At 40.2% G+C, this 13,869-nt stretch overlaps 1 protein-coding gene across 2 annotated transcripts in view; it reads right to left on the minus strand.

Annotated features, from left to right (window-relative positions):
- Positions 1-12,982, minus strand: part of plekhh2 (pleckstrin homology domain containing, family H (with MyTH4 domain) member 2) — a 79,731-nt gene extending 66,749 nt beyond the window's left edge. For both annotated transcript variants that reach the window (XM_057847683.1, XM_057847682.1), the window contains exons 1-2: positions 12,795-12,982; positions 7,263-7,398 (exon numbers count right to left, since the gene is read on the minus strand). In XM_057847683.1, coding sequence (XP_057703666.1) covers positions 7,263-7,385 — 123 coding nt within the window. In that variant the 5' untranslated portion in view covers positions 7,386-7,398; positions 12,795-12,982. The remainder of the gene's footprint in view (positions 1-7,262; positions 7,399-12,794) is intronic.
- Between the last annotated feature and the right edge of the window lie 887 nt (positions 12,983-13,869).

The following is a 13,869-nucleotide window of genomic DNA, read 5'->3' on the forward strand; positions in this document are numbered from 1 at the left end:
ACACCAAATCTGGCCCCCTTTGCAAAAGGTTTGGACACATCTGTTTAACTGATGATCCGTAGATGAGGCCAGCTTCTTTCACTTGGTACCAGCTAAATATTATTCAAAATGTAATGATGGTGGAAGAAATAAGCATCTTGAATTTGAAACTGTATGTTGTCGGCGATTAGCCTTGCAATGATCTTAATTGTGGTTGTCAGCCCAAAACCCTCTAAATATATACGTATTAAATGCATCTTACCAGATATTAAAATGACTACTACATAATCTGTGGTAATCGTTTGGAGCCCAGTTTTCTCGTCGAATTGCAGCAGTCCATCTCGCTCTCCTCTCCGGGTCTCTCGGAATACGGTAGAACTTCAAGTCTCTCCATCTATCTTCTCTGTTATTGCAACCAACTGCCACACACGCCTTCACCATTTTGATTATTAATGTTAACGAGCAGAAAAACACGCCATAATAGGAGGAATTTACGTAGCGGTAATGCGTCAACACGACGAGTTGACGGAGAATATGGCGCGGAGGCGTGGTTGTGACGTCATGTGAGTAGGGTCTATAGGCACCCTTTGAAAAATCAAATCATGCTTCTTTGATTTGTGTAATTAACAGCACTTCTTACTTACCTGTGGCACATAACAGGTGGTGGCAATAACTAAATCACACTTGCAGCCAGTTAAAATGGATTAAAGTTGACTCAACCTCTGTCCTGTGCCCTTGTGTGTACCACATTGACCACGGAGAAAAGACAGAAGACCAAAGAACTATCTGAGGACTTGTGAAGTAAAATTGTGAGGAAGCATGGGCAATCTCAAGGCTACAAGTCCATCTCCAAATAGCTGAATGTTCCTGTGTCTACCGTGCGCAGTGTCATCAATAAGTGTAAAGCCCATGGCACTGTGGCTTACCTCCCTAGATGTGGACGGAAAAGAAAAATTGACGAGAGATGGATAAAGAACCTCGACTAACATCCAAACAAGTTCAAGCAGTCCTGCAGTCCCAGGGTGCAACAGTGTCAAACCGTACTATCCGTCAGCGTATGAATGAAAAGGGACTCTATGGTAGGGATACCCAAGAAGACCCCACTTCTGACCCAGAGACATAAAAAGCCAGGCTAGAGTTTGCCAAAACTTACCTGAGAAAGTCAAAAACGTTTTGGAAGAATGTTCTCTGGTCGGGGGGGTGGACGAGGCCTTCCCACAGTCAAACATGGCGGAGGTTCCCTGATATTTTGGGGTTGCTTCGCTACCTCTGGCACTGGACTGCTTGACCGTGTGCATGGCATTATGAAGTCTGAAGACTACCAACAAAATTTTGCAGCATACTGTAGGGCCCATTGTGAGAAAGCTGGATCTCCCTCAGAGGTCTTCCAGCAGGACAATGACCCAAAACACTCTTCAAAAAGCACTAGAAAATGGCTAGCGAGAAAGCACTGGAGACTTCTAAAGTGGCCAGCAATGAGTCCAGACATGAATCCCATAGAACACCTGTGGAGAGATCTGAGAGACCTGGAGCAGTTAGCCAAAGAATAATGGTCTAAAATTCCAGCAGAGCATTGTAAGAAACTCATTGATGGATACCGGAAGCTGTTGTTCGCAATTATTTTGTCTAAAGGTTGGGCTACGAAGTATTAGTTTGAGGGTGCCAATACTTTTGTCCAGCCCATTTTTGGAGTTATGCGTAAAGTGATAATGACTTTTTTTTTTTTTTTTTTAATTCACTTTTTCACTTTTGTGTTTTTTCATTGCAAGCAAAATAAATGAAGATTTTACTACCAAGGTATTTATAATTGCAATCATTTTCTGGGAGAAATTGAGCATTGTCTAACAGAATTGCAAGGGTGCCAATACTTTTGGCCAGATATGTGCCAGATTTGGGATTGGCCATGAACGAAATTGGAAAAAATGAACATTGCGACATATATTGCCCAGGCTCCACACTTACTTTTTGATTTGGTTGCAATGGTGCGCCTAACTTTTTTCTTAAGGTGCACCAGCACAATATAGACCACATATAGCATACAGCACATATACAGTGGGGCAAATAAGTACTTAGTCAACCACCAATTGTGCAAGTTCTCCCACTTGAAAAGATTAGAGAGGCCTGTACTTGTCAACATGGGTAAACCTCAACCATGAGAGACATAATGTGGGAAAAAAAAACAGAAATGACATTGTTTGATTTTTAAAGAATTTATTTGCAAATCATGGTGGAAAATAAGTATTTGGTCAATACCAATAGTTAATCTCAATACTTTGTTATGTACCCTTTGGTGGCAATAACGGAGGCCAAACGTTTTCTGTAACTCTTCACAAGCTTTTCACACACTGTTGCTGGTATTTTGGCCTATTCCTCCATGCAGATCTCCTCTAGAGCAGTGATGTTTTGGGGCTGTCGTTGGGCAACACAGACTTTCAACACCCTCCACAGATTTTCAATGGGGTTGAGATCTGGAGACTGGCTAGGCCACTCCAGGACGTTGAAATGCTTCTTACGAAGCCACTCCTTTGTTGCCCTGGCTGTGTGTTTGGGATCATTGTCATGATGAAAGTCCCAGCCACGTCTCATCTTCAATGCCCTTGCTGATGGAAGGAGATTTTCACTCAAAATCTTTCGATACATGGCCCCATTGATTCTTTCCTTTACACAGATCAGTCGTCCTGGTCCCTTTGCAGAAAAACAGCCCCAAAGCATGATGTTTCAACCCCCATGCTTCACAGTGGGTATGGTGCAATTCAGTATTCTTTTTCTTCCAAACAAGAGAACCTGTGTTTCTACCAAAAGGTTCTATTTTGGTTTCATCTGACCATAACACATTCTCCCAGTCCTCTTCTGGATCATCCAAATGCTCCGTAGCGAACCGCAGACGGGCCAGACATGTAATTTCTTCAGCAGGGGGACACGTCTGGCAGTGCAGGATTTGAGTCCCTGGCGGCGCATTGTGTTACTGATAGTAGCCTTTGTTACTGTGGTCCCAGCTCTCTGTAGGTCATTCACTAGGTCCCCCCGTGTGGTTCTGAGATTTTTGCTCACCGTTCTTGTTATCATTTTGACGCCACGGGGTGAGATCTTGCATGGAGCCCCAGATCGAGGGAGATTATCAGTGGTCTTGTATGTCTTCCATTTTCTAATAATTGCTCCTACAGTTGATTTCTTTACACCAAATGTTTTACCTATTGCAGAGTCAGTCTTCCCAGCCTGTTGCAGGTCTACAATTTTGTCTCTGGTGTCCTTCGACAGCTCTTTGGTCTTGGCCGTAGTGGAGTTTGGAGTGTGACTGACTGAGTTGTGGACAGGTGTCTTTTATACGGATAATGAGTTAAAACAGGTACCAATAATATAGGTAACGAGTGGAGCCTCGTTAGAAGAAGATAGACCTCTTTGACAGACAGAAATCTTGCTTGGTTGTAGGTGACCAAATACTTATTTTCCACTCTAATTTGGAAATAAATTCTTTAAAAATCAAACAATGTGATTTTCAATTTTTTTTCCCACATTCTGTCTCTCATGGTTGAGGCTGACCCATGTTGACAATTACAGGCCTCTCTAATCTTTTCAAGTAGGAGAACTTGCACAATTGGTGGTTGACTAAATACTTATTTGCCCCACTGTATGTCTTGTTCTAGTAGCCCATTTCACATCAGATAGCCATGGTTCCCGAGCAATTGACGCGGACCTTGTTAACCCAGGCGTCCTTCGAGCCGATGTGACTGCATCTGTATTGTTTTTTTCATGTGCTGAGATAGGCCTGGCAGCATTAACGGTTCGGGATTCGAACCCCCCAACCTCAATCAGTATCACTAACCACTGTACTATCCAGCTACTATGTATACTATATCTTTCAAGAATTAGAATGAAGAATCTTTACCTGAGGATGTTTTGGAATGTAGAAGGAAGCTACAGTCACAAAGGGAAAAACCCACGCAATCATTAGAAAAACATGAATGAGTGTTTACAGATTCCTGGAAAGTACTCTCACTGGAAAAAAAAACAATTAGCAAGAGTATTTGGTTGAAGAGAGAAGTCAAAGAAGTTAAATTTGACTGAAGTAAAACACAGACACGTGTAACAAACTCAAAATGACCCCATTCTGCAACAAACGTGTATGAAAACACACACAGTTAACCAAACTAGCTATTTCCTCCCTTGGGGAGCTCAGGCTTTACAAGCCTCTCCCCTCCTCTTTCTACTTTATTTTCATGCCCTCATTCTTGATGTATCGTTTCTCAGATGCTTTCTAGGATTTCATTACATTGCCAAGTCTGCAAATCAACAGTGTGTAGTGGACTCTGTGCACAACAGAAACAAGGTTTGACAAATACACAGTAAATGGCTTATGTGTATCATCTTCAGCAATCGAAAAGGGGGTTGTAGAGGCTTTTGTGCATCACCACACAGCTTTAAAATAACATGTTTTGTTCGCAGGGCTGGCAGTACAAGAGCATAGACCAAACATAAGCAGGGGACTGCATGTTAACCATGATCTCATGGCATCAGCAGTTTGACCTAGACAGTGAGGGACTGACTATGTAAGAATATAACTTTTTTTTTCCCAGAGAATGCCTTTAGAGTGTGATTATACTAAAACATAGAATTAGAAGACTATTTTAAACATTGTTCTGACTTGATACTAAGAGATTACAGTGTTCATGGTGAGACTGCTGTTTATAATAAAGCTCCCTGGAGAACAGTTTCAGATCTAGGCCGCTGTGCAGCATTGGCCATCCCAGTACTCGTCAGCTCAGAGGGATGGCTGAAACTGCCCCTCCTCTGATTCATGTCACATGAATAAGGCTTTTTTTCTTTTTACAGTCTACATAGTAGCATACAATTTACTGCCATACAGGTATTTTTTTTAAAGGGATCCACGGGTAGAAAGACTTGTAGATCGTAAAAGTTAAATATTATTATGAGTTAAAATATTTTGATATTGAAAGCCCTCTTGATATTTTCGTTTTTATACAATTTGTAAAATTAATTCAACAAGTGGGTCGCCATTGTTGTTGACGTCGCAGGACGGTGACATCACATGGTTACGCTGCCGGCTTCCAGAGTATGACTTAAGTGACATAAACATGTCATCTGTTCAACCGTTTCAATTTGGACCCGAGAGGAATATTAATGAGCATGACAGCATCAGTGTTGTTAATAACTGCGTTAGAATATAACGGCGTTATTTTCTTCAGTTGTGAGTAATCTAATTAATTACTTTTCTCATCTTAGCAACGCCGTTACTATTACTGAGGCGAGAAAGGCGTGCGTTACTAGGCGTTACTATGTTGGTTGACTGACGTGAGAAAAGTCTGAGAAAGACAGACTCACAGAGACGAGAGAGCAGAGCAGGAGTGGGGAGGAGGCAAGGGAACGTGATGCCGTTGCAAAAGCGATGCTACTGTGCTAGGTGGCTCCAATAATACCTGACTGTAGCGGATAGCCTACAAACTTTACTGTTACTGGTAGTAGCCTTTGTTACTGTGGTCCCAGCTCTCTGTAGGTCATTCACTAGGCCCCCTCGTGTGGTTCTGGGATTTTTGCTTCCCATTTTTGTTATCATTTTGACGCCACAGGGTGAGGAGGGAGTTGAAAGTCCGTGTTGCCCAAAGACAGCCCCAAAACATCACTGCTCTAGAGCAGGGGTCCCCAACCTTTTTTGCACCACGGACCGGTGTTATTTGGGTCTTTTTTTTCACGGACCGGTGTTCTGACAAATTTTGCAACCCATCAAAAATTGCAAGGATGCTGTTCTGCGCATGCGCGTAACGTTAAACATAGCCGCAAAATGCGCAAATGCAGCGATTCCAAAGTAAACACTACAAACTTTCTTAAAAGAAAGGAATATTAACTTACGTTTGATCATGGAAGGACTTGTTGAAAAGTTCTCCTCAGATTCATCCTGCCATGTAAGCTTCACACAACAGCTGCACACCGCGCTCATCATTAACGACTTCGCCTTGTCGTTAAACATTAATTAAGAAGCCTGCTTCACAAAGGTACAATGTTGGAAATTTTAGCAAGGTTTTCAACGCTCTTGTCGCAATGTCAGGATATTCCAGAATGACTTTAATCCAGAACCTCGGTAGTGTTGTTGTCTCAAATGTACCTTTAATAAGGTCGCTGTCATTTGCGATCTCTCTGTTTATTCACAAACGGGTCACGAATCCACTCCTTCGCAGTTCGTGGGTCTTCGAGGTTGTAGGCTCGTCAGGTGCCATTTTCGCCATAAAAATATCCTTTTTGCCGTAAAAGTATTTCCAAAGACGTCTGTTTTCCTGTTATCTTCGCTCGTGTGGGGGCTAATTATTTCCGGGAACAAATGTGCTGCGCCGCGGCCTTGTAATACGCTATTATCGAGGACAAGCGCACATAGATATATTATATACACAAACAAGATGTATTGCTAGCAGTCCAATCAATGGACTTCTATGACAACGTTGTAATCCATCCCGTAGTATTATATCTAGAGTAGACAGAGATATTGGTGTGTTAAGCAGGGGCACAGGGTTAATTCGGCCAGAATGCGGTCGTTATTAAATTATTTTTTTCTTTGCGGCCCGGACCGGTACCGGTCCGCGGCTCAGCAGATGGGGACCCCTGCTCTAAAGGACATCTGCATGAAGGAATGAATGGGCCAAAATACCAGCAACAGTTTGTGAAAAGCTTGTGAAGAGTTACAGAAAACGTTTGGCCTCTGTTATTGCCAACAAAGGGTACATAACAAAGTATTGAGATGAACTTTTGGTATTGACAAAATATTTATTTTCCAACATGATTTGCAAATAAATTCTTTAAAAATCAAACTGTGATTTTCTGTTTTTTTCCCCATATTCTGTCTGTCATGGTTGAGGTTTACCCATGTTGACAATTATAGGCCAATCTAATATTTTCAAGTGGGAGAATTTGCACAATTAGTGGTGGACTAAATACTTATTTGCCCCACTGTATATACTATTTGCCTTTTATTATTTGTTCAAATACAGTAGATATTATGTTTTTAAACCCTGAACAGCAGTCTTTTCCTTACATTAAATAATATTTGTATATGAACTCAGATTTCTTCTTGATTTCCTTCCGTGTATTTTTATTGAATTTGAAAGAGGCTATTCATTCACCCTACTCCCAAAGTAGAAGCGAGCAGTCCTATAGAATATACTGTACAGTACTCTATACTTCTCCATACATTGCCTCTAACTACAGGAATGCTAAAACTTTCAGTGATTTAAAGTGTGGTTACCAGTTAAAGTAGAAAAAGATGAGCTTCAACCAACCTTGTCAGCAGTTAGCTCTCGGATTTTGATAATCTGAACCCTGAACTTCATGAGCAGAGCTTCGAGGACCATACACTTGTCCTTCCAGTCCTCTTGACTCATGGTCTCCTCGCCTTCTGCCATTATACCTGGTTCTCTGCAACAGCCACATACAGTACATACTGTCACAATGAACTTCTTTGTACATGTACAATGGCATATTCAGTTTTGACACATACAGTTGTGGTCAAAAGTTTACATACACTTGTGAAGAACATAATGTCATGGCTCTCTTGAGTTTCCAGTTATTTCTACAACTCTGATTTTTCTCCGATAGAGTGATTGGAACAGATACTTCTTTGTCACAAAAGACATTCATGAAGTTTGGTTCTTTTATGACTTTATTATGGGTTAACAGAAAAAGTGATCAAATCTGCTTGGTCAAAAATATACATACATGGATCTGAAAAAGCGAATCATTGACTTGAACAAGTCAGGAAAGTCACTTGGAGCCATTTCAAAGCAGCTGCAGGTCCCAAGAGCAACAGTGCAAACAATTGTTTGTAAGTATAAAATGCATGGCACTGTTTTGTCACTGCCACGATCAGGAAGAAAACGCAAGCTATCACCTGCTGCTGAGAGAAAATTGGTCAGGAGGGTGAAGATTCAACCGAGAATCACCAAAAAGCAGATCTGCCAAGAATTAGAAGCTGCTGGAACACAGGTGTCAGTGTCCACAGTCAAGCGTGTTTTGCATCTCCATGGACTGAGAGGCTGCCGTGCAAGAAGGAAGCCCTTGCTCCAAAAGTGGCACCTTAAGGCTCGACTGAAGTTTGCTGCTGATCACATGGACAAAGATAAGACCTTCTGGAGGAAAGTTCTGTTCGAGCTGTTTGACCACAATGCCCAGCAATATGTTTGGAGGAGAAAAGGTGAGGCCTTTAACCGTGAAGCACGGTGGTGGTAGTATTATGCTGTGGGGCTGTTTTGCTACCAATGGAACTGGTGCTTTACAGAGAGTAAATGGGATAATGAAGAAGGAGGATTACCTTCAAATTCTTCAAGATAACCTAATGTCATCAGCCCGAAGATTGGGTCTTGGGCGCAGTTGGGTGTTCCAACAGGACAATGACCCCAAACACACATCAAAAGTGGTAATGGAATGGCTAAATCAGGCTAGAATTAAGGTTTTCGAATGGCCTTCCCAAAGTCCTGCCTTAAACCCCATTGAGAACTTGTGGACAATGCTGAAGAAACAAGTCCATGTCAGAAAGCCATCAAATTTAACTGAACTGCACCAATTCTGTCAAGAGGAGTGGTCAAAGATTCAACCAGAAGCTTACCAGAAGCTTGTGGATGGCTACCAAAAGCGCCTAATTGAAGTGAAAATGGCCAAGGGACATATTACCATATATTAGCGGTGCTGTATGTATATTTTTGACCCAGCAGATTTGATCCCTTTTTTCTGTTCACCCATATTAAAGTCATAAAAGAACCAAACTTCATGAATGTTTTTTGTGACAAAGAAGTATCTGTTCCAATCACTCTATTAGAGAAAAATCAGAGTTGTAGAAATAACTGGAAACTCGAGAGCCATGACATTATGTTCTTCACAAGTGTATGTAAACTTTTGACCACGACTGTATATATCACAGAAAGCGTCAGCGTGAGTTTTGCCGCCCAGATGTTTTGCCACTAACCAGCACCTGAAATACTCCAACGCTTAGCCCAGCTCGACAAGTGTAGGCAGTCGGCATAACACTTTGTTCGGCTATGTATAGAAAATCATCAGTATAGCTGAAAATTTTCCAGTGCTGTCGTTGGAAAACAGATAAAAGAGAATGACGGATGATCATTTTTAATGGCGGGCCAACATGACAGTAAGCCTGGCTTTCTGCTCCATGTAATAACCTCTCATTACACAGCTGGCATCTGAGCAAAGAGACTACAAACATGCTGAGGACGACTGTACGCTGGCTTCCACAGGCTTATTTTTGTCACTTTCTGCTGTGGTAAAGACTGGTGATGGCAAAGTGAAAAGCTAAATGCATATGAATGTTTATCCTCTTTAGGTAGAGCTGTTACAGTTTGAAACCTGTTTTTGATACTTTTTGATACCATACTTCAAACTTTGGGCCCTCAGTCCATGGCAGATTTTCTATTTCAATTAAAAAATAAATAAGTGCAGTATTTTTAGAGCTGTCCCGATCCGATCACGTAGTCTCTCACTCTCGCTCCTGCCGCTTTTCTTGGTCAGGCAGTGCACTGGATTTGCTTATTAAAGTGAATGATGATTGACAGATGGTTAAGGTTTGACCTTGCCAGAGACGCTTACTACAAAGCGCTGCATGCGTCAATCATTGTTTAACTTGTTAAACAGTTGCTGTGGCAACTCATTGTGTGACAGTGGGCAGCTTGAACAGATTTGAGTGGACTCACTCAATGACGCATTTAACAAAGACAAGCATTTTTCCACTTTATTCTTGTTTAGAAATAATTCGGTGGGACAGTAACATGTTTAAAATATAATTACAGTGATCCCTCGTTTTTCGCGGTATGGGGACCAGAACCCGCCGCGATAAGAGGAAAAACCGCGAAGTAGCGCATCCCCTATTTTTTTTTTTTTTTTTTTGTGTTCAATGTATGTGTTCAGATTATCATTGTAAAGAGATACATATAAGACATATTTTACACCTTTTTCCCCAAAGTATAATTTAAAAAAACTTAATATATATATATATATATATATATATATATATATATATATATATATATATATATGTATTTTAATACAGGTAAATGTTTTTAAGTACTTTAAATGTAATAATTATGGTGAGTTTCAAACATGTTACTTTCCCACAGAATTATTTTTTAACAAGAAAAAAGTAGATGCCCAATCCATTTAAAAAAAGAAAAAAAAGTGCTAGTCTTTATTAAATGCTTCATAGAGTGAGTCCACTCAAATCCGCTCCAGCTGCAAACTTACACACAATGAGTTGCCACAGCAACTGTTTAACAAGTTAAATGATGATTGACACACGCGGAGCTTTCAAGGTTGAGTGTCTGGCAAGATCAAAGCTTAACCGTCTGTCAATCATCGTTTACTTTAATAAGCAACTTCAGTTCACTCTCTGACGAACAAAGAGCAGGGAGAGGGAGAGTCACGACTACGTGATCGCGCTCAGGACAGAAAAATCTGCAATGGACTGAGGGCGCGAAGTTTGAAGCATGAAGTAAAAGTAAAAACTATTTATTAAAAAAAAGGATAATAAATAAATAAATTAATTAATGTAAAAAAAAAATTTTTTTTAAATATATGTATATATTATATATATACAATATATACAGTATATACAATATATATATTAGGGGTGTAATGGTACACAAAAATCTCGGTTAGGTACGTACCTCGGTTTTGAGGTCACGGTTCAGTTCATTTTCGGTACAGTAAGAAAACAAAATGCAAAATATAAATGTGCTAGTTGTTTATTACACACTTTTGTGCTTTCAACAATAGGAACATTAGCCTATACAAAGCTAGAATTCTGCTCAAAAATAGAAAATACAATATTCTGAAATTTAGATATTTTGAAAAACAAAATAAAAATAACTTTGGCTAAGACTTTTTCTTTAAAATAAATATCTGATGTGCAAAATTGAGCAGTTGCAACACTGAAGTGAAGAGTTGCTCCATCTATATTCCTTTTTAAATTGAATTCCCCACCCAGCGGGCCACCCATCTTCCATGTTAACATTTAACCGTTACCCGCGCTGCTCACTGCACTTCTGAGTGGTGCGACGGCCCTGGCCGTTTAATTGTTATCTTTTTTGAGACTGTCAGTCATCTGATCGCCGCGTCCGCCAACTGGCTGCCAGTGCCTCCCCTCCCAACGTGGCTACTCTGATTGACGCCGGATGGGCTGACGACGTCACCGCCGCTGACGGGCCACCCGAACTAGCCGCTGTCTGACATGTACCCATTATGCAGCGCTTTGTTTACATTTGCGGCAATAACGACACTTGCTTTACGGCAGCTAATCCGATACACGGTAATACGGCTCTGGGTAATACTATTAGGCCGTTGTTTGAGCTTGCATACCCGCGTGTGTGTTGTATTGTGCCTGAGTCTTGTTAACCAACTAAAGGCAGCGCTAACAAAAGTCATCTGACCGCTCGTCATTTCACAGTCAACACTCAGAGTTCGCAACTTCGCATTTGACAGCATACGTGCCGCGTACCTCCTCGCCAGCTATTTGCTCGCTATTCATTCACCTGTGCATTTGATCGCTATTTTGTTACACTCCCGCTTTTTCGGCGAGGTATTTTGTGTTCATTCGTTATTGGATCGTTTTTGTTCACCACTGTAAATAAGAGCACCGCAGCAGTAGAGGTAAACTGCCGTTTTCGTTCAACCCGTTTTGTTTAGTGTAGAAACCAGGTTAGTGACTGTATTGTTTTGGGGTTTTTTTACGATCGGTTTTTTTACTTAGCGGGTGGGGTTCAAGTGTAGTTTCATTTTGTTTGTTGTTTTGGCCTGGGCTTACACTGAAGCCAGCTTCTTCCGCATTTTGTATATTTTGTTAGTGCGAGTTCGACTTGTGTGAATAAATTTGTGTCCACTTGTAACTTGTGTGCGTGTCTCGTTTTATGTTACGCCCTTAGCAGCCGTCCGTGGGACATAACAGTGGGATTATGGGAAGCATGAGCGGGCATTCCGCGCTTGCGTTAAATGCGTCAAATATTTTAACGTGATTAATTCAAAAAAATTACCGCCCGTTAACACGCTAAATTTGACAGCATTTTACATTTCGTCAGAAACTCGTTCGGTGCGCCCCCGTACCGAACCGAGGACCCCGAACCGAAACGGTTCAATACAAATACATGTACCGTTACATCCTTAATATATATATATATATATATATATATATATATATATATATATATATATATATATATATATGTATATTTTTTTCAATGTATTTATTCAGATTTAGCATTGGAAAGAGATGCATATAAGACATGTTTTTTTCTTCTTCACTTTTTTATGTATATATATATGTATATATATATTCCTTTTTTTCTATTTCTATTATATATTTGGGGGGGTACTTCGCGGTTTTTCACTTATCGCGGCGGGTTCTGGTCCCCATTAACCGCGAAAAACGAGATATCACTCTAATATTAAATTGGATTCGATTCGATCTTCTAAAAACGATTACTTGAATAATACAAAAACTAATTAATTTGAGATTATAACATTTTTCTAATTGATTTTGGGGACTTTTAAGGCAACAGATGGATTATAATATCCCATATTGTCATAGTCAGCCTTTGCATAAAAACAATGAGTCGTGAACGATTCACAAATGGTACATCATCGGCTGGTACCACCAGTCCAGTAAGTTATTGTCCACTAAGACTTTGAAAAACTGAAAAAGCGGAGAAACTGGCGACCATTAAAAAAAATAATTCATTTTTCGATTACATTTAGTTACGATATACTCATTTACCTGGTGATTTCCACTATTAGAGTTAATAAGTTTCCCGACTTACCAGTGAAAAGAAGTGATGGAGCACCGCTACACGCGGCGTTTCACGCCATGTCCATGTCCATATACAGTATTTTAACGTTCCCGTGAACTGTTTTCATGAGTAAACCAACAACGACTTTTTCCTTCTCCGTAGGAGTTTCTGGGGGGGAAAGTTTGGAATGGGTTGGCGATTCGAGGTGGTGTTGTCAACAGATCCAATCACACAAATAGTGGAAGTTTCACTGCGTGGGAGAAAAGCGACGTCTGCTGGATTGATGCATGATTTCCACCAATCAAACAGCTGAGCGCTATTTGAGAACGGGACCCACTTTTTGGTATTTTTTTTAAATATTATACTTGGCTGTTGACCACAGGGACGCTATAAAATATATTTAGCGACGCCTCTGACAAGCCTAAAATGTGAGAGATTAAAAAAAATTATATCAATTTTACACCAAGGTTAAACCGGAAGTAGTGTATACTGTTCAGAGGCGTGGTTAGGCCTATTTTAGGAGGGCTAAATATTCTCAAGCCTCCCTATATAATTTGGTGGTTTCATTAACATTTTTTTTTTTTTTAATGCTGGCATATTCACTGTGAAGTTTCCAGAATATTAGTTTAAATCAATAATCATATGACGTTTTTTTTTTTTTTATTAACTTAAATATGATCATAAATCTGTTAGTTTCCACTCACTTCATAGAGTAAGGTAGAGAGCCCCTTCAATGCATAGTTATCCATTCCACTCGTTAATATAGAGAACGCCCAGCGGCGTCGCCTCCCATTAGGCAAACCAGGCAATTGCCTAGGGCCCCCATAGGGCCAACAGATTTGGCACACGCAGCTTTACTGCACTCTCGCACTTCAATAAAAAAAATATTTCAAATAAAAAATATTTTCAAAAGAAAAATTATTTTTGCAAGTGATTTTTTTCTTTGATTAAAAATAGTTTTTTTTTGATTGAAGCAACCTTTATTGAGATTGAATGATTTAGACACAAATGTCCTACCCATAATATGGCTCAAACACAAAAAGGATTGCTTCAGTCAAAGAAAACAGTTTCAATGAAAAATTAAGTGTTCAAATGCAAATTTCAC

The sequence above is a fragment of the Corythoichthys intestinalis genome, chromosome 10, assembly GCF_030265065.1.
Source record: "Corythoichthys intestinalis isolate RoL2023-P3 chromosome 10, ASM3026506v1, whole genome shotgun sequence".
NCBI lineage: Eukaryota > Metazoa > Chordata > Actinopteri > Syngnathiformes > Syngnathidae > Corythoichthys > Corythoichthys intestinalis.